Source organism: Micromys minutus, assembly GCF_963924665.1.
Source record: "Micromys minutus genome assembly, chromosome: 15".
Taxonomy (NCBI): domain Eukaryota; kingdom Metazoa; phylum Chordata; class Mammalia; order Rodentia; family Muridae; genus Micromys; species Micromys minutus.
In genome coordinates this window covers 52,754,714-52,782,679 of record NC_137984.1, presented here as the reverse complement: position 1 = coordinate 52,782,679, position 27,966 = coordinate 52,754,714, and the positions used below count along the sequence as shown (strand labels likewise).

Genomic DNA, 27,966 nt, shown 5'->3' with positions numbered 1-27,966 from the left:
TCCCTGAAGCTTTCATATGCATGTGATCTGCAATCATGTTGAAACCTTGATTTTAAAAAGCTAAACTGAGCATGATGCAATCTAAAGTAACAAAAGGTAGATATGTATTATTCTATATACATAGATATATGTAGAATAATATATAATTATAGCTAATTGTCAATTTAGAAACCAAAAGCAACATAAAAGTGCACTCAGAGCATATCAGAAACACTACCGAGAATGTCAGAATGGTGTCAACCTTAGAAGCATTGTAAGGACTATGAACACATGTACCGGACACTTAGAGTCACTGGAGACACATGACTTTTATGTGGGCAGAGGAATCAATTTTAAAAGAGCTAGAGAAGCTCTTTCCTCCCCCAGAAATGTATTGAACATCTGCTTCCTAAACTGAAGGCGCTGAATGAAAGAAAAGATGGGAAAAAACAGAAGTCTGCCTGGCTCTGGAATCATGGGTTGAGTTTTGGAAGATGGTTTGATCTTGAAACCTTTTTAACTGGTCCTTTCTTGACATTTGTTGTCTTCGGGTTCACAGAATTGAGTCTTCCACTGAAAGAAAATAAGCATCGATCACAATCTTTCTATCACTGCTATATGCAACAAAAACAGTGTATGCTACAAATTTAGAAAATGGTTGACCTGTCTGCTCCAGTCTAGAATAAGGAAGTCTTCATCTGACATGTTCTGCCTACAGCACACTCTTAGGCAACTACGTCACTGTCCCAGTGCAGCTAAGGGGCAACCACTGCAAAGGCAGGTACCCGAAAGATGAGTCTCCAGTGCAGCCCATCTGGAACCCAATGTGGAAGGCCCCGTCTAAAGAGAGGCAAGGAGAATCAATCTGCTATTTACCTTGAATTAATGTCAAGAACATGGAGAGGCCAAGAAATAGAATGGAGATCATAGGATAATACCAATACACTGGTTTCTGTTCTTAGATTCTGTGGAATCTTCTCTTACAGACTTATGCAGCTTTGTGCAGGTGACTTCTTTGCTTTAGCTCCTGTGCTTTTCAAATATATCTTAGAGAGTGGTCTCGGCAAAACGACCAAGTAAAGACCTGCCATTTTTCTCCTACCAAGGAAAAACTTTCTCTCCCCCATGAAAGCAAAGAGAAGCTGGTAAAAGCAGAGTTCTAAAGCAAGTGGTTTAGAACACTAGAACTAAGAAAATGTGTAGCAATTCTCAATAATTTACAAAACAAAGAAAGAAAGTTGGGACTAGTGAGGACACTGCATTGTGTGGAATTTAGTTTCCCCTAGCCCTACACCTGCCCCTTACCTCCAAGAAAACCAACAGCCCATAGCTATGGTAAAACCAGGAGCTAACACACTACAGGGGCTGCCCATCACTGACTGCCAAGCTCGTCTTCTTTGGCCTTCTCTGGACACGGTCCAGCATGAACATTTCTCTTGGAGAATTTGCTGGAACAAATTGAAGCCATCATTTAACTTCATTAACTACTATTATTTTAAGCTAAGCTAACCAGGAGAGTTCACAGGCTGGGGGTAGGTATTAATAAACTCCACCAGCAGTCTTGGGATCTGGAATGCTGCACTCTGGTGTAGCTACACACACCTAGACTCGTGTGTGCCTAGACATGAGAAGAACCTGAGCTCTCACCATTGTCGAAAATGTAGGGGTGCAAGAGCAGAAGTGAGGGCAAAAGGCAGAGTTGGATTTTCCTTGGGTCAGTCTGGAGAGCCTATACAAACACTTATGCTGTGTCCCCCAAGAATAAAGAGGTTGATTCCAAGTTGAGTGTTTCCTTAACCCACACAATATATAGTAACCACTCATGACAAAGCAACCAACTTCACAGCATGAATTTTAAACTGTTACCACATAATAGCAACCTTCAGCTGGGAAAAGAGTATCTGAGATACAGAATTGCTATGTGATATTATACAAAATGCCCAGTTTTTGGTAAAAATAATGGATAAACAAAAATGCAGACACAATATAACTGGAATGAAAAAGGGGGGAGCTATCAATAAAACCTCAGTTTAAAACATGAAACGCTGAAACTGCCATATGCAAAAGTCAACACAGAAACATAAAAACAAACAACAGAAACAGCAGGGAGAATTGATGTTGTGCATTGAAAGCCAGCAGCAAATGGGAATCACAGGAAATTAAAAAGCTCTGCTTGGCAAGGAGACGAGAGGGGGAGGAGAACCACAGAACGGTGAAGGTCCTGGCCCTCTATATTTCAGAAGGGCATTCATATCTAGAGCATGCAGAAGAATGTAAATATTCATCTCCCAAGCCCCCAAACTGCCAGTGAAAACACGGGCAGTGAACAGGAGAATGGTGAAGCAAACATCAAAAAGGTGTCCAACATCTTTATCCATTAGAGAAACACAAGTAAAATGACTTTGAGATTCCATCTCACTCAAGCAGAAAAACTAAAACAGCAAGTGGGGAGACCTCGCTTAGAGATACCAAGCAGCACTGGCACTAAGGAAAATGATGTGGTTGTTTCTCTAAAAACTAAAAACAAAGTTGCCATATGACTCTACTTCTGATACATACATAAAGGACTCTAACCCCGTGACAGAGCTATGTGTGCACCCATGTTTGCTGTCGCCCTGTTCGCAACAGTGAGATGAAGGAGTCAGCCTAGGATGAATGGTGAAAATGTGGTGCAGACACACAGTGAAAATGTAATCTTCCATGAGGAAAAACATACCAAAATTAGGTAACTCGGGACTAGAAGTACCACGTGTTTCTGCTCATGTGTGGAGCTCAGCTTCTAAGTTTTATGTGCACCTGGAAGTGAGCGTGGGTGCTAGGAAACTAGACAGAGGTCCTTCAGGGGGGAGATGCTTTTAGGGAGAGGAATGGAATGGTAAGAAAGTGAAAAGGGACATCCTAAGGTTAGAAGAGTGCAGTGGGAACGCAGAGAGATGGGAGAGAGAAGTGCATGGGAGACCATTCAAACCTAAGCCACAAAAACTCCCGTTACTTTGTGTTCAAATAAATAAATAACACGCATAAAGCATTGTCAGGAGTATCCATAGCAACATTATTCACATTATCAGAAATGTATAAATAATTCAAATCCCCATCAACTGACGATTAGATAACCCATGGTCTGTAATAATCCGGGATGCTAACTAATCAACACAGTAAATCTGGCTGTGCTTGACATGGATGACCTTGAAAACAGAAGCTAGACATGTTACTGTCACACTGCATGTGACAGAATAGTAGGAAAAAAGCGCAAACAGATTAATGAGCCCCAAGAGCTAGACGGTGAGACTACTAATGGGCATGATACTTCTATGGAGTTGGGGAGAATGTTCTAGAATCTGTGCTGATGGTTACTCGACCTGGAGAATAAAGACTGCAGTGTGTGGCTGCAGCTGCTTCAGTTGCATATGAGTGTATGTGTGGGCTTACCAGGCAACCATATTGTTCAGCTGTGCTCAAAAAGGCTCACTTTATGTGTGGACATTACAAGAATGATGCTAATATAAATGTCACATGTTTGTTGTTTGTGTGCTCAGTTATTGTTCATACTTATTTTTATCTGCTTACAAAAATGATGTTTTCTGATTTTGCTTACTCTTTATACTTACTAATGCACTACACACTGGGAAGGAATGAAATTTGAGAATATTTATCAAGTTAAGAGTTTTTCAAACAAAACCTTCTATGTCTTCTACCAACCATCCAGTGCAGGTTTCACTCTCAGATTACAAGGGGGGTAAACTGAGTCTGGGAGTGACTGCTCATATAAAGGCACACTAATAATTTGGTTGGAGAAAATCGATTTTCTGTCTGCTCCAAATCCAGGGCAAAACTTCATTCAGCCATCATGTATTCTGCAGTTTTAAAAGGTTAGTACTGAATACTCTGTTATTTTGACTTGGACACTTACACAAGCCAGCTTATGATAAATTTTTTCCTCATTTATTACTCTCATTAAAATCATACAAAACTGCACAATTCATGGACAATAGTAAAAATGACTAAACAAATAATTCATACAAAATTATTTTTACTTTATACTTTCTATTTATTATTATAAACACTTTTCTATATCAGTTATATATTATAGCATCTACATTCTAGACTCTTCTAGAATTGACCAGAACTCTTTAATCCTGTCATAGTTTATTGAATTAATTTCTTAAGGCTGCAGATGTTAGCTATATATCTTCTTCTTGTCTCAAAAATAAGCTCCCCCCCCAAAAAAAAGCCCCCAAAGAATCTGTCCCTCAAGCAGCCACAATTAATTTCCCAAGGGTGCATTTTTATTCTGGAGCATGAAGGAGTGCTCTGTCTTCTTCACAGGCCTTCAATCACTATACAAAACTTTGATCAACAAAGCAAAGAGGAGGCTGCATAGAAAAACAAAATAAAAGAAGAGAAGAGAAGGGAAGGGAAGGGAAGGGAAGGGAAGGGAAGGGAAGGGAAGGGAAGGGAAGGGAAGAAAAGGGAAGGGAAGGGAAGGGAAGGGAAGGGAAGGGAAGGGAAGGGAAGAGAAGAGAAGAGAAGAGAAGAGAAGAGAAGAGAAGAGAAGAGAAGAGAAGAGAAGAGAAGAGAAGAGAAGAGAAGAGAAGAGAAGAGAAGAGCAGAAAAGCCCCCGTTGATTCTTTGGAGAGCTGTTTCTGTGCATCCACCATCATTTGAAGTCCTTACTGCAAAGTCCATAATCCACAGGAAATACACTCCATGGCCAAATCTACTGATGAACAGTTTAGATTGTTTTTTCACCTTTGGCTACCACGGATGAAGGGCCTATGACCTCCATGAGCAGGTCTTATGTGTAAATGCTCTACTGTATTGAGAATCGTTGAAAAGAGCTACAGAACTGAGCACCATTCCCAAGCATCCACCTAAATCCAGTCCACCAGCTCCCACTCCACTGTTTCCACTGTGCCTCACAGTGGCCACTCCGCCCTGCGGGTGAGGAGTGATGCTAACCACCGGTTTACTTCCTCCTAAGCCCAGCACCACTTGGGCCAATGCTGCTGTGAGGTGCTTAGCCCCAGCATTCATTCATTACGACTCAAATTTAAACAGTCAACAAAAGAAGGATATCAAAACTCCATGGTCAGGTCAGTAACTCAGAAGCAATATTTTAAGGTGCTCTCAACCACTTAGATGTATTCACTACCAGGAAGACAGAGATGCTTCTCTTGGGCAAGGTCTGAGTGTTGCTTTTAGTTTCAGACAGTGAAAACGTGATAGTCCATCTGCTCAACCACTCATCAGCTCAGCAATCCAGTCAAGGATTATTAAGCAGCAGTCAATGGTGGACAATCTCTCCACGTTCAGATCCATCAGAGACAGAATGGGCAGTTCTGACATCCTGAGAGTCCCAGCCCATGACATCCACCTCCTATGTAGCACCTCAGTCAGGCTCAGCCTCAGACTAGACTATATAACACCAGAGACCCCAGGCAAGCAGATTGAAACATGGTGTCTCCATAAGGAGACTGGTAGGATTTGGCACCTTGGTGATCTCCTTTGGGTATCCTCCAGTTAAACCTGATGAGTTCTTGCAGGAAGTAGGCACCTCGCTATGGTGATTGTGGTTTCAGGGTTCATTCTGAGACAGCCACCCCCAAGAGTATTCAGTGAGAATACAAACTGTCTTTAGAATCATGTGCTGGGAATGTTAAAGGATTTGTATGTTAATGTAATGGGAATAAATCCTTAGTTGGAATTTCAAAGTCCCATTTTCCCTCAAAGAAGATTTCAAAGAAATAGTAGTGGGTTTTAAAAATAGGATTGGATTGGGGTAAAGGTAAAATAGAAGGTAGCTATGTAGGTTGCTGTGCAGAGAGGAGTTGAGACAGCAGCACAGGATCCCTGTCCTCAGGACAGCCTGCCCACCGTACCCCTGTCTTCAGGAAAGCCTGCCCACAAGGCTCCGAATGGCAACAGCTCCCTGTCCTAGTAAAACCTGGCCCCAAGTGGTAAGAATGTCACTCTGTGCCTATGCCATCACAGAATCTGCTTATGTTAATGCTGGGATATTAGAAGTTAGGCAGCTGTGTGACTCCAGCCAACAGAGCCATTGGGTGCTACAGGCAGTGAGACTCTCTGAGATTAAAAGCTAGCAAACAGGTGCTACCCAGGTGGTGAGATCAAAGCCTAATGTGTTGGGCTGGAGAGATGGCTCAGTGGTTAAGAGCACTGACTTCTTCCAGAGGTCCTGAGTTCAAATCCCAGCAACCACATGGTGGTTCACACATCTGTAATGGGATCTGATGCCCTCTTCTGGTGTGCATGAAGACAACTAGTCTCACTCTTGGAGAGACTAGGTATGTCAGCAGGACTCTGCCTAAACAAGACTTGACAAGTTGCTACTTAGTCCTCATAAACTTGACTCCACGACCTTTCCCTTGTGGATTTCAATGGGATCTTTACTCTGTTATACACCCTAGCACAAGTACAGATATGTCCTGAATTCTTGAACTTACCATTGAGTCTCTTACCACTAAAATGGTTTTGGGAATCTCAGACACAATAATTTGATTGTTTTTTTTTCCCCACATGAGATCCTTTGTAAAATTTTAATATTTAAACTACACTATAATTTTACGATAAAAATGTGTAAAGATAATTAATTGCAATTTAAATAAGTAATGACCATTAGTGAAATATATGCTCAGTCCATCTACCTAAGAATTGGGTTACCCCATTATTCTTTACCAAAGAAACCTGTCATGGTACATGTCCTTTGAGAACTTCTCATCTTGACTGGAGTTAAACAGGATTGATTTAGAACTAACTTAGAACTTTGTTTAATTTTTTCAGTATTATATATGAATATCCTTGTCATATAGACCGGATCAGGTGATTCCATATTTTCTATAGGACCTGGAAAGTTCATACATATATAAAATCTCAGAAATACCTAAAAGTTCCTTCATTCTTCAGCATAAAGTAGCTTTGTTTGCATGGGGTCCATAGTTTATACTGTACCGTATCCATAGCAACAAACATGTTTCTCCACTGAAAAGGTGCAGACAGACATCAACTGTGCCTGCTGTGTGTCAGCTGTGCCTGCTGTGTGTCAACTGTGCCTGCTGTGTTAGAATGTAGTTTTACCTCTGCCTGGGTTCTCTGTTGCTTTAGTTTAACACACCTGTTTCGAGAGTGCCTTGTGAAAAGTGAGTAGTGTAGACTGTCCTGAAGCTGCTTGTATTTTAATGTGAATTCCACTTCCCCAAGAAGGGCTGCCTAGTCACGTGACTCCAACTGAACCTTCCCATTTTAATTAGTAAAATAAAGGAAAGCCAGTGACTGGGTGGGGTGAGGAAGGTGGGGAAAGTAGAGAGGTCTAAGGAGGTCAGAGGACAGAGGTTAGAGATTGTGGCAACATGGAGCTTCCCAAGGACAAGTTGGACCCAGGTGGGATTTATTGGTGTTAAAAAGCTATAAACATTAAGGATTTTACAGGTCTAACATCTCATATAGAAGGGCAGTTTGTATCTTTGTCTATTTGATGCAATCTTGTTCTATAGAGGGTTTGTGGATTGAGAGTTGAATATATAAACCTGTATGAAAAGCTATCGGGCTATAGAGTTGTGTTTGTATGAGATTTTAGGGTACAGAAATACCCTGGGATGGAGGCAGAGAACAGGCGGTAGTAAACTGTCAAGGGAAGGGAGTTGCACAGATGAGTTGGGTTGTGGTGGCTCGGACCAAATTCCAAAGGTGTGCGAGGCTCTGTATCAGGATTGGGCCTGAGGAGTGAGACCTCAGGGCCGATAAAGAGATAAACCAATTTTTATTTTTTAATATTTACTGCAACAAGTATAATTAAATAGCAAGGGGAGATCTACCTAGACGTACGTTTTCACCGGACTCTCTTTCATTCTAGGCAGCTGGTCCATCTGTTGCCTCTTAGATACTTGATTTAAGCCAGAAATCTGAAACATACACACATAGAAAATAAAAAAATAAAAAAAAAACACAAAAAAACTCAGCATGTTTACCTTTTACTTCCCAACTGATTTTAAAAGAGTCAATTTTCTGTCAATTTCTTTCACAAACTGGTCTCTTACTAGCATGTGTAGGGACAGCTAAGAGTAACAGGAAGTTCAGCCATTTTCTAATCAGGTAAACCCTCTCTCGGCGCCATAGTCCACATGACTTTTAAATTATATTTAAAACTATGAAAACTATGATAGCCAATCGCCCCATGTGTACCACAAGGAATTTTTGTAGTCAACATTAAACACACATAAAACACATATCCTACCAACAGGGCAGAAACAGCAAAGCACCGTATATATGTTAGGAAAGCAGAAAGGTAAGATGGTATTTTCATTCCATTTAATTGGTGATTTTTCCAGGGTAGGCAAATGGAAGTCTCAGTGGTTCAAGAATCAACTTCAATCAACTTCAGGATGGGTATGGAAGCCTCGAAGGAATTCTCCAATCGAGAGTAACACCAGAGAGAAGTCAGTGATATAAACACTAGGCACAGTACCTCAGGACACCATGTTGGCGGTAGGGAACCCCCACTGCTATCAGTGAAGATCTGTCAGTGAGTCACAGCACCAGCCTATCCTAGGTTCAGCCCTGACATGAGTGGGGAAGGCAGAGTGGGACACTTGTCCTCCTCTGGCATCCATGTGTGCCCATACACTCTGTCAGTGTATATACCACACATGAGAACATACGTGACACACACTACACACTCATACCCAAAAGACATCAGAAGAATTTAGAATTGGTGGACAGTACAACATCCTCTTATCTGTAAACCAGAAGCGTTTACGTTTAATGTGCCCTTTGCTAAAATTCTGTTATTTGGAACAAACAGCGAAGCTTAAATGGTCCAGGTCTTATGACACGCTCAGGAGTCAGCCCTGCTTTGCTCTAATGATTCCTGGTGTCCACGAGTCGTTACAAAGCAGGTTTCTACACACACAGCGTACGTGAGAAGATCTGTGCAGGGATAGTGGGTTTCAGTCAAAACACACCCATATGGCTGTTAAGTGACAAGTTAGATATTTACAGGCTTGGAAGACTCAGGGGTTGGACCCTCCCTCAAGGTCCACAACTTTAAACCAAGAAATAAAACAAACGTTAATTACTGGTTAGAAAAGGAACCCGAGTCACATCTTTTAGGGATCCGGACACGGAGCTGCTCAGAGGGCCATGAGTGGAGACCTAAACCTGGCTGAAGGCGTCCTAAACCGTTATGGGATTACACTATAGCAGGGGACTTTCTGATAAAGAACAGAGACACACCACTGCTTCCTAGTCTAAGCAAAGATCCAAACAGGCCTGTCAATCACCTGGACAGGACAAAGTCCCTCAGGAGAAGCAGCTTGTTCTAGAGATCGCAGAAAGTAGTACAGTGGCTGCCTAGCATGCAGGTCAGGCCAGGGTTTCCTTGGCCTTTGTCTGCTCACACTGCAGGAAGGCGCACTCACTCTTCTCCACTGCTCTCTGGACCTGCGAAATTCTTCCCATAGAGACCACAGGAAGGGAGACAAGGAGGGCAGAGACTGCATCAGATGGCAGTGGATGGGAAAGGAGACAGAACGAGCAAACAGATCAGTTTTTCCTTCATTCAGTGTGGGAAGAAAACTCACCCGTTAACCTTCCCAGGCACTGTGGTTTGCACACAGCAGAACGCCTTTGATGATCAAGATTAACAGTTCACTCTAGAGTGAAATTCTCCTTAACATTTATGCTGGGGACAGGATTAATGCCTTCCTGGAAAGCATTGGCTTTGATTGAACATCTGATGAGTCTGCAGTTAGCAAGATTAATCCCCCTCTGTGGGAAGTTTTTAGATAAATAATGGTAAATGGATGTTTCGGGGCAAAAGACTTTGACTTTTCACCTTAGACAAAAGCTTCAAGGGCATTTCACATGAATAGATGGCCTTTTGTTGTTGGCTGTGTAAAGGCTTCATCTAAACACTGACACTCTTCATAGTAAGGCAAGAGGAAGAGTCAGACACCCAGTCTGACCTCCACGGGGACATACAGTTGTGTAAAGCAAACACATCTGTTTCCTATAAGTATCCAGAAGACAAGTAGAAATCTCATCTTAGAGAGAGAGCATCAAAAGACCAGGATGAAGTGGGGAGATAGTATCCCCAGTTCCTAGAGTTTAGAGCATCTGATGTGGCAGACATATCATTCTACATGTCAATGCTCCCCAACCTGGAAACTGATAGCATTATATCTCCCCTCAAGGGAGGCAAAAGAAGGTGAGGTCCAGAACAGCCACACGGCAAATAGGGCTGAAAGATGTCTCAGGGGCTGAGAACATACAGTTGGCAAGAATGAGGACTTCCTTCAAGTTCCCAGAATTCAAGTAAAAGGCCGGGCACACTTGTGTGCACCTGCAGCTCTAGCAGAAAGAGACCAGCAGATCCCGAGAGCTTAGCTGGTCAACCTAAGTGAAATGAAGAGCTTCCAGCTCAGTGGGAAACTGCCTCAGGGCAACAAGGCAAAAAGCAATGAAAGACAGCAAGTGGTCTGGCCCAGTTCACACACACATGCGCTCACACACACACACACACACACACACACACACACAAACACACACACACACATACACACACACACACACACACACACACACACACGCACATTTACTCTTTAAGAAGCTAACACAGCAAGTAAATGAGGAGCTGAATTCAATCTAGAGTCTGTGGCTTCATGGTCTAAGGTCTGTCAGGTCGAGGCCTCATAGAGAAGACAGTGTTCACAAGAGAGCTCCAGATGGAGTGGAACAGAGAGAGTGTGCTCCAAGCGTAGTGTGGAGTTGGAGGACAGGCAGAAGGGAGTCTGTGCTGCAGGTACACGCCTCGCTTCCAAGCCATTGCCAAGGACAAGAAAGGTGGCATTGTGACTGTAGGACGAAAGATGACAGGGGCCGATCCATCTTGTTTCATTTCCTACAAACCTTGCTGGCACTAAGCCCCAAGCATCCCTTTGCCACTGTGACCCTAATATTCATTCCCAAATTACTACCAAACTTGCCCTCTGGGCTCCAAATCCCCATACCTAGGTCCTCTGAATTGTTCCACAGATCACCCCCAGTGCTCTACCACTGTAAAGAGTGCCCCAGCCTGCCCCGGGTTCCCCTCCCGGCCTAGGCACACTCTCCTCTGGCTCCCCTGACTTCACCACTGATGCTCCTCAGAACTGTGTCCTAATTGTCTTTTCATTTTCATGTGGTCTCTACTCTAACCTGTCTCTCATGCGTCAGCCATTACTCTCTGTGTGCCAATGTTTTCTAAATGTCTCCAATCTAGAACACCTTTCTGATCATTTAAACATCCACCTGATCTCTAGATACTTTTATTTGGATAATATTGGAAAACTGGACTCATATCCTATCCTAATCGTAAAACATATATCGAAATAAAGTTATATAAATTAAATATGCATGCCAGCATTGAATGTGTGTGTGTGTGTGTGTGTGTGTGTGTGTGTGTGTGTGTGTGTGCTGAATGGTGTGGTGGGTGTTATAAAGCATTAACATGAAGCCTTTTAAGCCTCCTGGGAACATAAGTCATCGCACTAGTGATGTAAAGCAAGGCCTCTGTGATGTCACCAATGTTACCAGTGTCACAGATGAAACTGAAAACCAAATGGAAGCTGTCAGGAGTCAGTCACTTCCTCTCACAGCAGAGCGCGCTGTGTGCTCAGGCCCCCCACAGACAGGAAGCAGCACACCCGGAATGTTCTGACAGCTGAGGACTATCAGGCTATCTGCATCACAGCGATTATGAATGAAACTCTGCAAATTTATCTTTTAACTGGGGAGACTCTTTCATCTCTTCATAAGCGCTACATTTTTCCCTTTCTGCTCTCCATATTTAAAAACCCCAGTCTGTTTCCTTCCATAATTCCAACATCTGTTTCTCTGCCAACCAAGCAAGAATGGGAAAACAAAATGACTTGTAGCCAGAGGAAACTTTTAGAATTTGCAGTAAAAGGAGTTACCTGAGTCATTTCAGCGATGTATGAACGGCGTTCGTTGTTGGTCCTATGATATGCCTGTTAAAAGATAGCAGGTAAAGCCGGTGTGAGGGACGGAAAGCCACGCTAGCAGGTCAGACCTTACATCTCCTTCTTTTTATATCAAATGAAACTTACAGAAAATGCTAGCATGGGACCCCAATGGAGAAATTAGGGAAAGGACTGAAGGAGTTGAAGGGGTTTGCAACCTCATAGGAAGAACAATATCAACCAACCAGACCCACCCCCAGAGCTCCCAGGCACCAAAACACCAACCAAAGAGTACATTTGGGGTACCCATGGCTCCAGCTGTATATGTAGCAGAGGATGGCATTGTCTGGCATCAATGGGGGGGAAAGCCCTTGGTTCAGTGGAGTCTTGATGCCCCAGTGTAGGGGAATGCTAGGGTTGGATGGTGAGAGGAAGTGGGGGGGATACCTTCAATGAAAGCAGTGTGGAAGGCCAACGGGATAGGGGGTTTTCAGAGGGGGAAACCGAGAAAGGGGATAATCTTTTTGTTTGATCTATAAATAAACAAAATAGTAAAAATTAAAAAGAAAATGCTAGTCTTGAGACGAGACAACCCCCATCTGGTGCCACGTAGCCTGGGCAGGCAGACCCCTGCATATCACACTGAACAGGGAGGGCACAGGACTCGAGACCACTCCTGAGATGGCCCCAGACACCCAGAGGCCCAGGTACCGCTACCATGAGTAAGGAAGTGGTGGAGAGGAGGAGCAGAAAGCTGTGTGCATGGTGAGGAGAGGCAGAACTGGAGAGTCAAGGGGCGTGAGGAACAGCTGGAGTGAGTAGCCAGAGCTGCCACCTAAGGCCGTGGTAAGGTCCTGGCCTGTGCTGCCATCAAGTTCCCATGGCCTTTCAGCAGAGGGGGTCTGTTACCACCAAAGGCAAGGCAGACTTCCCTGGTCTGGGCTGCTGCCTGGGGCCTTGTTGATGTTTGGGAGCTATGCTGAAGTGGTTCCCCCCCCAACCTGGGCATTGTGGGAGAGCTGGCCCCAGGGTCATGAAGAAGAAAGAACTGGTCCTGTCCCTCACTGGCTGCAGCACTTGAGAAGACGCTGTACCTCAGTGGGCAGCACAGTAGAGCTGGCCCTGCTGGCATAGGTGGAAGTAGGGGGGTTTGGGGATGGAGGTGAGGTGAGCTGGCCCTGAGGGCATGAGACTAGGAGCCTTGGCCTTGGCCCTCGCAGGCTGTGGCACTGAGGAGCAAGCTGGGGCAGTACTGGAGAGCTCATCCTGGTAGTGTGGGTGAGGGGCAGCTGCCAGGGTGACCAGCTCACATACTTCCCAGGCCCCGATCTAGGGCTTCGAGCTGACCCAGCCCAACATCTACCCCTGTGGTGAGCTGCTGGAGCCCATGAAGGGGCCGGTCCTGTAGATCCAAAGCGGCAGGATCTCCATGACACGGGAAACAGCAGAGTATCTGAGAGGAGCCTCAGTGGGGATCCAGTATTGATAGTGTAGCAGAAGCCAGAGGCTTCAGACCAGACCTAGTGGCTCATTGCAATGAACATTTGCAAACATAGATGAGTTCAAAGGGCATACTGTGTGACACACCATGTCACTACAGCTTCCACTGTGAGGTTTCCTTCTCTGTAGCGGGATAGGTTGCAGATAGGGCTGGTGTGAGGAGATTGAGGAATGAGTGAGATTTGGGTGCATGGTATGAAATTCACACACACACACACACACACACAGTTTTTTTGTTTGTTTGTTTGTTTTTGTTTTTAGAAAATACCAGAAATAAATAGCTGCCCCAAGAACAATCCTTCATATGGAATTAAACCAACCTTTGATTCTTGCTCCAGTTTAAGTGCATACTCTTTCACTTGATTTTCGAGACTCCTTTTTTCTTTTTCTAGTTGTTTAAGTAATACATTTAGAGATTCCTGGAAATATGAACAGAGAGTTCATGTACTTGTGGTTCTAAGCAACAATCAAAACTCCTTAAAAGTCTTCCACAGACTGACGGCCAAGAACTGGGTGCAACTGTGAGCCCATGGGCTGTGTGGGGCGTGTGCTCGGTCACAGCAATAACACACAGAGCTTCATATTCAGAGGCCCATGTAGTGAGTTACACTGAGCGCCTTCTTGATTTATTTCAAAATTGGATCTGCTGTCCCAAGGTCTCCAGAACTAAGACTCAGAATTGTGTCCCTTCCCAGAAGTTTCTAAGGTAGAAGTAAAGGTGTATAAGATCTGAAGAGAAGTCAAATTATGTGTATTTTCCATAGACTATTTCATTATCCCGAAGGTGTGGGACTGACCAATGGGGGTGCTGGCATCCGAACCCTGGTAGGATGGTTCCCAGGGTCACACATGCCGACATTGTCAGCCACACTGTTGCTGCCGCAGCACCGGTTAGGTACAGGCAAACACTACGTGTTCTCTGCTGACTGTATGCTTCGTGTCTCACACTAGTGCAAACTGCCAGACACACCAGGCATCCCCACAGAGAGAAGAGCTGAAGGCCTCTCCCCCCTAAAAGAGGAAATGAAACAGACCATGGTGACGAAGATCAGTAAGTCACATTCATCGAGCCACCACACAAGTCACTATTGCACTACAGAGTCAGAGAAGCGTGTGATTAAAATGAATCATTTAGGTCTGCCCGAAACACTAGTTTCCCAGTGTTTAGTGAGGCCACTCTGAGGTACAGGAGGAGTTGCACCTCGTATCCTCCGTGGTCTCCCGAGGCACTGTCACAGTTTGGGGATTCCTGGCATCTGTATCGGGGCCCTGTCCTGCACACAGCAGATCTGTCTGGCTGTAAGGAGTAAGGGAGGAAAAAAAGCCTACTTCTCCATCCCAGGCAGAAAGGAAACCCTAACAGCCACCTATTTTTCCCCTCAAAACTAATGTTAATTGCTGCACTGAAGAATTCAACAGCAGCAGTAACAGGCAGGGGTGGGAGCTAGCTACAAATTAAAACATTCTGCTCTAGGTTTTAAGAGTGTGAAACAGTAACATGACTTAGCCCCAGATACCGTCAGCCCTGATAGAAGATTCTTCACACAGACATTACAAGTGCCCCCTTGTGGACAAACCCAATTATTACAATATTTAGCACATTTAACTTTTCTCTCCGGTTTAAAGCTATGCACCGCTTTCAGATAAACTGCCTTGATCTTTAGGGAGAGTGTAAATTAGAGGGTGCATGGATTGATCGTAGGCCTACTACAGCCAGGTGGACAATGGGAATCCTATATCCTGCTTTCTGTAAGATTCCTCTGTTCATCTCTTCATGATACAAGTTCGCAAAGCAACTTAATACACTTTATACAAAACTTGAATTCGCTTGTCAATGGGCTGTAGAAACAGGGTTCGCATTCAAACTAACTGACATCAATTTCTGAGTGAAGTCGCACCGAAAGACTGATGATTCATAACAAGACAGACAAACTGGGAGGGGGCTGGGGAGATGCTCGGCTGTGAAAAGTACTCCGTGCTGTAGTGGAGGACCAGAGTCTGGGTCCCAAGAACAAACATCGGGAGGGAGGGGGCTGGGGAGATGCTCGGCTGTGAAAAGTACTCCGTGCTGTAGTGGAGGACCAGAGTCTGGGTCCCAAGCACGAACATCGGGAGGGAGGGGGCTGGGGAGATGCTCGGCTGTGAAAAGTACTCCGTGCTGTAGTGGAGAACCAGAGTCTGGGTCCCAAGCACGAACATCGGGAGGGAGGGGGCTGGGGAGATGCTCGGCTGTGAAAAGTACTCCGTGCTGTAGTGGAGGACCAGAGTCTGGGTCCAAAGCACGAACATCGGGAGGGAGGGGGCTGGGGAGATGCTCGGCTGTGAAAAGTACTCCGTGCTGTAGTGGAGGACCAGAGTCTGGCTCCCAAGAACAAACATCAGGAGGCTCAAAATTGCCAAGATCTCTGGCTCCAGGGAATCCAGTGCCCCTTTACCTCTTTGGACACTGCACATGTATGGTGCCCATAAACTCATGTACGAATACACACTAATACACAAAATAAAATAATAGAAGAAACATTTTAAAGCCAGAAATTCTGAGATGTTGTGTATTTACAGTCTGACCCATAAAAATAATTTTAATCATTTACTCTGTCAACCTAAGGCAAAATTTAAAATTACAGGTAATTCTATGTCATTCTGTCCTTTCTTCTGAAAACGAAGACAGCATTTGTTCCTTAGGTATGGGTGACCTAGAGACTGAGTTAACAGCACTCAGGTCTCGGTGCTTACTGCTCAGTCCTTTGGTTGCTTGCTCAGTTCACTTCCATGAACATGAGCCTAGTTTCTTGTTCCTTGTTGCTAGAGTCCTGGTCCCTGATGCTCAGAACCTCTCTTCTCCATGTTCCCAAGGATAAACACTTAAATGTTAAATGTTCCTTATATGAGCTACAGAGTTGAACGGAGGGCAAGGTGACCAGCGGGTTTGCTTTGTAAGGAGTATTTTACAGGTCACACTACATAGATCCTGTTAAAATTCTACTTTAAGTAAGGAAGGCTCTTACAACAGCTGTAGCAGCCATATCTAAATATGCCACAAGATGGCGATGTGAGCCACCAGAGGAGAAGAAAAAAAAAAACCTGCTTTTTTTTTTTTTTTTTCTTCCCAATTTTCTAGAGAGGGAGGGGTTTTTTTCCCCGACCTTCCAAGACATTTGAGGATTTTGGGTCATAGGTAACAGAAATGTAGGCAAGCAGACTAATTTTTCCTAAATTTGTTATTAACAAACTGAGAGCTTTCTCTGTATTGTCCACTAAAGAATGGCAGTTACAAAAAGCAAAAAAAACAAAAACAAACAAAAAAACCAAAAACCAAAAAACCAAAAAACAAAATTCACTGGCCCGTAAACATGGATAGCACTCTGCCGGTAGCTGCTCAGAACGTGTGTTAGTTCTGACGAGCAGTCCGCACTGTGTGGTGGAGCAGAAGAGGGTAAGGATGAGGCTGGCTCCGAGTTAGGTTGGGTGGGCCTGGGCGAACCCTGCTTCCATTACACTCAGCATCTTCTGCGACAGAGGGCCTTTGGCTTCATCTCACTCGGCATTCATTTACATGCCTTGTATGTTTAATTAAAGACAAATTACTGTTACAATACCGAATCCTACAAAGTCAGCTGAGAATTATATTAATATCCCCCCAGCATCTTTTTCCTCTTGGCATATCATTTATGTTTTTGTCTGAGTTGTTTTTCAAGTAAAAATTCAACATGGACTCAGGAAAGTGTCTCTCAGCAGCAAGGACTCTGTGAATCAGGTCTTGAGGGTTTTTTTGTTTTCTTTTGTTTTGTTTTGTTTTTACCCTCCTTTCAAGGATAAATTCCCAAGGATTAAAAAGAAATGTGCTTTATAACAGATATGCATGTGACTGGGATGTACCGAGATGTAAAGGACACTGAAGAGGGAGAGGACGTTAGCAGGCAACACTGAGAAGGGAGGAGAGGGCAGACCTGGTAACTGTGCTGATGTGTGTGAGTTGTGTGTCTGTGTGTGCTCTTGTGTATACAAATGCACACGTTTTGTGTTGAGGTGGAAACAGCGCACACACTTCAGGAATGGAGAAGACACTCTGTGTTCAGCAGACATCTTCAGAGTCAAGGGCTTAGCCAGCCCGGCTAATTTCCACTGTGTTTGGGTCTGCGTTCCATCCTGGCCGGCTTTTATGGGGTACCTAGCCTGAAGGCCTTGGTCCTTGTCCAGCTCCCCTGAACTCTGTTCAGGTTTTGTATAAGCCTTGACACTGCACAGCTTTCCCTGGGTGATTCTGTTCACTTGGGTCCCTCTACTTACCACCGGCATCTTCTCATAGACACGAATGGAAGACAGTCTATCTGCAAAGAAGCGAAAGGAACAGTTGATACGCTGTGGCTCCTCCTCGGCCCCACAGCACACGCGTAGCCTCTGTACCTGAAGGGTTCCCACGGACCTTTTCCATTTTCTCTTTCAGAGACTCGATTTGCTTTTCCAACTGCTCATTCAACTCCAGCTGGGTCTCGTACCGGGTTTTCCACTCGCTGCCTGAAGACAGATGGGGACGAGATGGGGACGAGATGGCCACTTTGCCACTTATTTGTTCATTAAAAGACTGCAAATCAGAGCTGGGGGATGGGTCGGGCCTCATAGAAGTTTAGATCTCAGCACACACATAAAAATGGGTCTAGAGGTGTGTTTCTGTGACCCCAGAGCTGGGGCAGGACAGAGAAAGACAGACCCTGTCAGCCACAATCGCACTGTATTTATTTTGCTTTTATCCTTAAAGCAGGTTTCCCTCCTCCACTCCCAACACACATACTAAGTCAATGACCTCTGGGAAGAGATCTGCCTTAAGAGACCCTGTCTTAAAAACATTATCAAAAAAATAAAAACATGGCATATGACAAGGAAGACACATATATTGGCCTCTATTGCCCACATGCACACACAACACGTGTGCACCAGCTGAACCACACATATACACATACAACATATGAACCAACTCAACTGTATGTTGTTACTGACTTCATTATAAAGCAAGGGGATGAGAAAAGAGATCATTTTAAGTGTTTATCTCTATGGTAGCAGTTCCCAGTCGGCTAGGATCAGATCCTCCCACGCTGTCTCTCAGCCAGAACTCAGGACAGCCTCTGTGGCTCCTGTACATCTTGTTCCTCTTTGTTTTCTGCCACTGTTTACCCTTCACTTTGTTTCCTTATAGAATATTCTACTCCGGGTGGGTGGAGGTGTCAGGAGCATGTCTCTTCCCTTGGAACATTCACACAGCACCCTAACGAACAGTACCAGTACCCGTCCAATGTCTGAAGCTGGTCTTACCACCCATGTTGCTACAGGGAAAACTTCAGTGTTAACAGATGCAGTGGTCAGATTTGAAACGTTCTACTAATGAGGAAATCAAGGCTTGGAAAGGCGGAAAAACATTCTCTGAGATGTTAGAGCTGATGCGGTCATGATGGCACACATTTGAAGCCCTGTGCTCTGCAGACTGCAGCCCTGGTACACTGAGTACTGAACCAGGTAGAGCTACACAGCAAGATTTTCTGTCAGACACAGACAGTCAGACAGACAGATAGACAGATGCAAGAGTAGAGCTAAGAAATGATGTAGATGAACACAGCCTGGAACGGAAAGCTCTCGTACAACTTTGTGGCCCAGCCCCTTGTACAGAAAGAAATGGTGGCTTCTTTCTCCTTCTCTTTAACTGAGCTCAAGCCCAGGGCACGACAGTGCTGAGTCGGAGGGAAAGAGAGAAACAGCAGACAAACACCACTACAGACCAGACCTTGTTACACAGTCCACACTCCACATCTGCGCAGCTGGGAACAGGCAGTCTTCCAACACTGGGACTCACTCCCTCTCAAGCTGAAGCACAGAGTCATCACAGCAAATTCATGATGGAAGAGGAGGAAAGTTGCCCCCAAATTACTGAATGTACTTCCAAGAGACACTACTGTCCCCAAGTAGGTGCAATTCTATCTCTGACAACATAACTGAAGCCATCTTCCCCAATTTGCACCACAACCGAAGCTTTATAGATAAGAATGCTACCAAAATAATTTTTTATTTGTATGAGCACATTTCATCAGTTTAATAATGTGCCACTATGGATCCAAAACACAGATCTCCATAAAAAAGCACAAGAGGGTTCATTTGTAGTTAAATACCAGTGACCCTAGCCCAAAAAAATAGATTGTTTGCCCCGAACACAACACCCTGCCTTAGATGTGTCTGCACACGGCTGTCAGTTACAGACTAAGAAAGTCACACGTTCAGCTACTTCCCTAAGGTACTGGTATGTCCACGGAGAGGTAGGATATAGAAAAGTGGGTGAATTCTATGGTAGCCTTGGATGCTGTCTGGTCACATTCTTGGCTTTTGGATTGGTGGGAGCTGGGCATCTGCTGGAAATGTACTGCAAGGTTTTACTTCATAGTCAAAGGATATGACATTAGAGTCAGGGCTAAGACACAGGTTATTAACATATGCCCAACATATGCAAATCATTGTGTGCATACAACACAGACGGAAGAACAGAAATCACATGATCATATCAACAGATACAGAAAAAAACCATCGACAAAGCAAAACATCCCTTCACAACAGCACTGAAGAAACCACCAAGAGAAAGAACATTTTTTTCAACACAATACAGCATCAGCCAACATTGTGCTGAATGCAGAGAGACTGAAAACATTTCCTCCACAAGCAGCCACAGACAGCTCCTCCCTCTGTTCTTGTTTAACAAAGGGCTCAAAGCCTTAGCTGGAACAGAGAGAAAGACAGAGAGGGGAGGGAGAGGTCAGAGGACCACTGCAGCTGCTGGAATGCATCCTAGACACAACAAACGGTTCACAAAGCAGCAGGAGCCAAAGTCAACACACAAAAAGTAATGACGTTTCTAATTAATGGTAATGAACTTGCTGAAAAATAAATCAGTTAAAAGATTAAGAAAAATACACAGTAACTTCAAGAAGGAAAGAAACTGGAAATCCTTGGAACGAATTTAACAGGGAGCTGAAAGGCTGCTGAGGTAAAAGCTTTAAGACCTGAGGGGACACTGGGAGCCCCTCCTCCTCCCGTGCTCACATCTGGCAGAAGGAACGTGGGAGACTTTATAAAAATGATCTGCAGACACAACACAATCCCCACCAAGATTCCAAGGGAAGTCTTTGTGTGAACAGAGAAAACAGTGAACATGTGGACACCCTTTAATACAGTCCCTTGTGTTGTGGGGACCCCAACCGTAAAAGTATTTCATTGCTATTTAATGGCTGTAATTTTGCTGCTGTTATGAATGATAACAGTAAATCTGATATGCAGGGAATCTGATATTGTGACCCCCATGAAAGGGCCGTTTGACTCCAAAAAAGGGTTTGAGACCCACAGGTTGAGAACCACTAGAACCCAGGCTGAGAAACACACACACAGCTGAAGCGGTTGCCTTGGCTCTATGAGTGGTCGAGTGTTTCACCAGCTTAAAGATGAGCAAGCAATTTTTCAAGGTTCTGCACCTCTAAATTTCCAGCTGAGTCACCCCAAGGCCTACTGTGGTACCAATTTCACAGGCAAACTCTGGTAACTGCCCCTGACTACGGCAGACTAGGTTGGTTCAGTCTGAACAGAGCAGTGTGTGTGTGTGTGTGTGTGTGTGTGTGTGTGTGTGTGTGTGTCCCAATATTCACTGATCACATGTCAAACCCTGGATAGCAAAACATCAAATTGAAAACTGTAATAATTCTCTCTTCCTAATTAATAATTACACTCAATTTTTAAGACAAAATTTTTGGCGTGGCTACAACTTTCAAACATTAAATCTTAACGTTGGCAGCCAGCATCTGTGGGTTTTTTTTTTTTTTTTCCTCTAACAACGCAATTCTCTCTAGTGCTGCACCTAAAGTATTAGACCAGGTTGAGACCAATAACATTCTTTTCCGAGTTTTGAAATAAGAAAATTGGAATTTTATGAAAACACTTCAGCATATGATGCTAAGGCCAGTCTAAGAATGTTTGAGCCCTTAATAACTTGGCCTGATAGCCAAAGAGGCTCTGAAGTAAAACCAACTATAAAAGAAAATCCAATGGAGTTCAAAGGGGAGGCCCCGGGGTAAGAGGCACGTGATCAATGCAGGATGGCACTGAGCCCACGAGACCAAGTGAATATTGCCCACGCGGTACCCATATTAAAGAGAGGACTGAAGCCTGAGGCATTCCAAGTTGGCTTTTGTTTTTATTATTATTATTATTTAGAAATCTGCATGATGAGAAACGCCAATTGTTCAGTGAGCAGGAGGGCAACTGAGACGTTCTTGTCCCAGAGGCCAAGAGCACAGAGCGTTTCAAAGAAAGTTTCTAATCAATGCTGGGCACAGGCCAAGGGTGAGGACGCCTGAACCCTGGCTAAGCACACGGAGCATCACTAGTGACCCTGAAGAGGAGTTACAGGTGACTGGAGACCAAGCTCCTGACCAGTGAGTACAATTGAGGCAATTGGGACCTTACTGTGCAAACCTAGCTCATGCCCCACCTCGATCCCTGATTGGGGAAAGTGTCCCTAAGCCTCAGCAAGCCAAGGTTCCTGTCTCCAGATAAAAAAATAAATCAAAACAAACAAAAAACCAAGGAACAAATGACTTTCTTATTGTCTCCATGCTGAGGCTTAAGGTGAAATTCAGATTTAGCTACTACAGGAAACCACATTTTCCTGCACATAGGTGCCCGCCAGTGCCCAAGGGCGTCAAGGGGCCTGTTTGAAAACTGGTTGTGTTTGCTCTCTCACCCGTAAATTAATCCACTTACAAAACAGATTAGATTCAATAAAGACAGATAAGAAAGAGTAGGCCTTGGAAAACCACTGTTTTGTGACGTGTGGAACATGGGGAGAAGTCAGCTGAAGAGATGGGTCCATCTTTTGATGTCTTTCAGATGAAGTGGATTCAGCATGTCAGCAGCCACTGGGGATGAAGGGAGAAGCCAGGAAAGGACAAAGAAAAGGGCCTGCCTCTGGGATAATGTCACTGACAAGTGCCAGTGGGTGGGACTTACACCTGGCTGAGGCCAGGCCACCCAGAAGCAGGGTGGGAGAGAGAGAATCAGATTCAGGGGATCCTGAAGCTTTGTTGGGGTTAGCGGTCTTTGGGGGATTGCTCTTTCTCTCTGGAAGAAGAGGGTAAACACACCAGTTGAAAGTGAGCATGGGAGAGAGGTGGTAAGGGTTCTGAGGACGGGAGAGGATGTGGTAATTCAGCATCCTGTGATTGTAGCCACGGTGGTTAATAGTTACCATAACTTGGTAGGGTTAACAGCAACAATATCGGAAGCTTTACCACTGCCATCAGGTTAAATCAGGATTCCTGAATGTACCTCAGCCTCGCCTCCTACTGCATTCTTTCTGCAGACTGTGCCACCCTCTGGGTTACATGGCATTCTTCCTGAATGGCCTGGTATTTAGGATCCCCATGGCAAACTAATGTGCATTTTTATTTACGTATGTGTGCTTGTCTACTTCACACATGTAGGTAGATGGGGAGGCCAGAAGAGGCTGTTTAATCCCTTGAGACTATCATTGCAGTCGGTGGGAGCCACCCCATGTGGGTGCTGGGCCTTATACTTGGGTCCTCTGGAAGAGCTGTCTCTCAGCCATCTCACATGGGTCACAGTGAAATGTGACCTTCCCTTTGTTACTAGTTGAGCTCAAAACTTTGCCAATGCTCTGCTACTAAGCTCCAAACCCTGCCTGCAAAACGATCGATCGAGACAGTGTACCTGAAGCCATGACTGTGTTCACCAATAGGATACAGTGGCTCTAACCACTCATCTCCTCGGAAGTACCCTTTCCTCGTCCAGCAGTTTTACTGCTGTGGTCTAGAATGCTTGCTCTGGATTGTACCTGTGGGAGGGTGGAAGACAGAGAGCAGTCCTGACGGATAACCCAGCAGGAATTCGACATCGGACTCCAGCGATTGGCATAAGTCATCTTGAATGGCCAGCTCCTTGGAACCTTTACTGAGCCCCAGGCGGCACTGGGCTGCAACCAGAGGGGCCCAGCCAGCCACTGGATCATAACTGACTTTAAGCAGCCGTATGAGAGGCTGGCTTGCTACACAGTGGCAATAACCAGCGCTGTCCCGTGTGCTCACATGTCAAGTACAAGTGTGGCAGTAGCAGTAACAGTAGCCAGGTTTTTGGTTTTTGTCACAATGGTGTGACCTAAGAAGGAACTGAAATGCCTCGAGCTGGTTGAGTAAATGGGGAGAATGACAACTGCCCAGTCCTGAGAGTTTCCAGACGCAGTAAACATGGGCGGGAAGCTATTCTCACCATTCATTTTACACGTTAGACCAACGGCTGCAGCGTTTCGTTTCTGCCATCACAACCTAGGTCCTTTGTCCTCATCCTCCGTCCCTCCCCAAGGCAGCCCTTAGAATTCTCCTCTAGTCCGCAATGTTTGAAATGGGCATGGCTATTGTACTGCCTCAGTAATGTCCAGTATGCCTTCTACCTCCCCCATTCCTAGGAAGATCCCCCAGGACACCCCGACCAACGTAAGTGAGTGAGGCTAAAGGCTGCTCCTACAGGGCCAGTAATAGATGCATCTGGAGGCTAGTAGAGACTATTATAGCCTTAGCTAAAAAGCGTGTTCTCCAATTAGTCTTTAATAGAAGCTTTATTCTGCTTCTCGTTGCTATGATAAAACTCCATGACCAAAAGAGACTTAGGGAAGGTTTCATTTCAACTTACAACTCACAGCTATTGAGGAAAGACAGGGCTGGCACTCAAGGCAGGAGCTTGAAACAGAAACCACCATGGGAGAACACTTTTTCCTGGCTCAGTCCCTCTTGGTTTCTCAGGTATCTTCCTTATACATTTCCCTTTCCCAGTCCACCTGTGTGGGAATGGCGCTGCCCACAGTGGGCTAAGCTGTCCCACATCAATCAGTGATCAAGAAAATGCCCCACAGACATTCCTACAGGCCAATTAGAGGTAAAATACAGTTCTGTAGGTAAGTAAACAACAGTCATTGTTAGTCTCTCTCAACTTGACACAAACCTAGACATAACTCAGGCGAGGGAATCTCAGTGTAGGAACTGCCTCTGTCTACTTATGGCTCCCCAGGAGGAGTAGAGATGTAAAACTGGCTTTAAAACCGAAGTTCATTCCCACAACCCTAACAAAAGCCTTGAGTCCCTAGCATTGAGTTCAAGCACTCAGTGACCCCCAAGGGTGGCTCAAACATGTCCACCTCTCACCTCTTCTCATACAGAACTTTTCCTCTCACGAAGATTTTAGCCTGACCTTTTTCCCGATCATTACTCAGCTTCTTTTGAATGGAAGAAACAAAGATCCTTCAAAGTATTGGCATGTGACAGGATCTTGGTCAATATTTGTGTGCTCATAGATTGGCTAAGTGACAAATTTTAAAGAAGTGTGTGTGTGTGTGTGTGTGTGTGTGTGTGTGTGTGTGAGAGAGAGAGAGAGAGAGAGAGAGAGAGAGAGAGAGAGAGAAACCGACCCCTTCCCTCCCCACATATTTTTCCTATTAAAACAGCTAAGCCCCGATTTTAATTATGTTCCATGTCCAACAAGATGCAAGAGGCTGCTACTTGATTAAATAGGCTTGTGACAATTTATTACATATTGGCATCACTAATTAAACACTCTGAGCTTGCACGGTAGAAAACGTACAGTCTGAGGCTCAGCATTCTTAAGTAGCCTATGAAATCGGGAAACTGCTGAGTCATCAAGAAGCCTCATGAGAGCTTGGCTCCCTTCCTCCATGTGTCATTTCACCCACATACCTGCAAGGTCACTGTTGAGGCTGGTCTCCAGCTCTGCTATCTTATGCTGTATTTCAAGTGTGGAGAGCTGTACGACATCCCTGTGATGACGAAGACTGCTGTTAGTAGGAATCCAACTGAAGACAATGTGAAGAAATAACGTATAGCAGCCCACTCACACTTCAGGGCCAAATGATTGTGGGAGAGCATTTACAGGAGGTACGACTGAGAATCAGGCGCTGGGAAACACCGTGGATTCGCCAATTGTAGAAGGCGGTAAAATGCACCGGTCAAGAATCTTCGGTAACCAGTGTGTGTCTGAACTTAAATAGGACCCCAATGACACTGTTGCATGCTCCTCGGGATCCAGCTAAATATTAGCATGAATAGCTACGGTGGTAAGTAGCAGAAGACAGCCCCAATCAAAGATGTGAGAGGTCTGATAAAGCACTCGGAATACAAATTACAAAGTCAAAAGCACCGCAGAGGCACTTAGGACGTGAGTGGGCCACAGTACGGGATGACAAGGGAACTGTCCATCAGCAAATATTTCCAAATGCCCAATGTGTGACTATCCAATCCAGAGGCAGCACAGGGCTGGCGAGATGGCTTGGAAACAGAAAACACTTGCTACAAAGCCATGCAGCCTGAGTTTTATCCCTGCAAGCCACGTGAAAGGAGGGAATCAACTAGCATGTCCTCAGACCTCAGACCTGTGGTTGTGCACTGTGAATATGTAACCACACACACAACAAATGTAAGACAAAAACTAAAACGAACGGAACCACCCACAGTTCAGTGAACATGTCACAGGGTTGGCACTTAGTGTCCCTGAATGCTGTTCTGAATGGGCTGGGGTATGAAGCTGTGCTGTGGCCTAGAGTTCCTGGGTGACAGAGCTGAGATGTGACTTCACACAGACTTGTTCTACACCTTGACTGCTGCTGAAACACAGAGGCTGCACTGAGAATGCTCTCAGTTTGGTACAAGACTAAGAAATAGGCAATTAGTATAGAGTGAGTGGGAAAGAGCTGAAGTGGTCACATCGGGGGCTGTGTCCATGAGGCCTGTGGACAGCTACTCAAAGCACTCAGAGCGGCAACAGGCATGGTGGTGCACACCTTCAGCCCCAGCACTCAAAAAGCAGAGGCAGGTGGTTCTTTGCACCAGAGTCCAGCCTGGTCTAAAAGTGAGTTCCAGGATAGCCAGGGCTACACAGAGAAACCCTGTTAAAAACAAACAGAAAACAAAATCCTCAGAGTATTCAAGATCCTAACATGAAATACTGTATTATTTTTGCCCATACTAAGAACTGAACCCAGGGCCTTGAGTGTGCTACGCTAGTCGGGCATTCCCAGCCTGTCTCACCCTGAAACGGTGTTCTGCGTACTGTCCCCCAGCGCCACACCCTCTTACCCTGAGTACTTTGGCTTACAAGTTTGTCACCAAGCCAGGATAAACTAGCTTCTTTTCTCCCTTAAGGCATTTGAGATATAGGATACAGCTCAAAGACAGAACTCTGACCCAGTGTCACAAGGCCACACTTCCACACCTTCATCCCTCCCTCCCTCAAAAACCACACAGTCCCAGAGCTCATTTTTACAAAAATATCCAGGTTTCTGAAGTTCTTCAAAAGGAGCAGAAAAACATGGACTTTGCAGAACCGTCAAAACCAATCGCATGTTTCCTTCAGGGTAACAGACAATTCTCTGCATTTGATCTATAAAAGCAGCACAGCTCTTGTATTCCCTCCTTAAAACAAAAAAGGTAAATGGGTACTGGACAGATGGCTCAGCGGTTAAGAGCCGGGGACCTACAGAGGACGGAGTTCGGTTCCCAGCACCCACAAGGAGTCTTACAAGCGCCAGTAACTCCAATTCCGGGCGATCTGATGCCCCCTTTTGGGCACCAGAGGCACTGCACATATGCGTTGCACACCACACCCTACTACCAACCTCCTCGCACGCCTCCCCACACAAAGAAGCTCTCCACAAACACCGCTTTGAGTGAATGCCTAGTGAGCCTGCATTAATTCCCATGCAAAGGGGCCTCGTGGCGCCATCAGAGCTCCTGCCCTTCAGGTCGAGCAGAAAGACGGAGCCCACGCGGTCCACGCGGTCCACTCACTTCATGTGGATCTCCTCCAGCAGCTCCAACTTCAGGCGGTCTGTGCTCACCCCCTCGAAAGTGTCTCCGTGGCCCTCTCCCATCGCGAGACCTCCCACGTACCCTTCTCCTGTGCACCACCTAGGGCTTAAGACCTGGGCACGCCTAGGAATCATAAAGGAAAATGCGTTGCCAGGAGCCATGGCATGACGTCATAGGGTGTTGCTCATGTCTGCAGGCCCTTGTAGGGAGCTAGGTGTAAAACCGTCTCGGGCTGGATGTCCCTTTTCTGTATCAGCTTTATGAACAGTCCCTCTGCAAGGCCAGGGTTCTGACCCAGCCGGTTGTGCCCAGAATATCCAACTTCTTCTGACCCTCGGGGATTGCTGGCTTAAGAGTGCCCTCCATTGTTTGGTTCAGTAGGATAGACTTCGAAAATTTAGTATGAACTTTGACGATTCTGGGCTTTCAGGCCAAGAAATTCTGCCTTGGAGTTTGGACAGCTCTGTGCACCGACCTGCTTATCACCTTTTTCATTCTACACTTGAGACTTCTAGGTTTTAATACTGTTTTCTCCTCATCTTTTACCAGGCGGGAGATAGGCTCTGCCCGTGTACATGAGTTGTCCCCATAAAAATTCA

At 45.1% G+C, this 27,966-nt stretch overlaps 1 protein-coding gene across 1 annotated transcript; it reads right to left on the bottom strand.

Moving 5' to 3' along the window:
• Nucleotides 1-452: 452 nt before the first annotated feature.
• CCDC169 (coiled-coil domain containing 169) lies at nucleotides 453-27,429 on the bottom strand (the record flags this gene model as incomplete). Its single annotated transcript, XM_080929175.1, has 8 exons — nucleotides 453-552; nucleotides 7,822-7,898; nucleotides 11,949-12,002; nucleotides 13,775-13,873; nucleotides 17,742-17,782; nucleotides 17,859-17,965; nucleotides 25,237-25,320; nucleotides 27,347-27,429. The coding sequence occupies 8 exons, from the start codon at nucleotides 27,427-27,429 to the stop codon at nucleotides 453-455; spliced, it is 645 nt and encodes a 214-aa protein (XP_080785301.1).
• Between the last annotated feature and the right edge of the window lie 537 nt (nucleotides 27,430-27,966).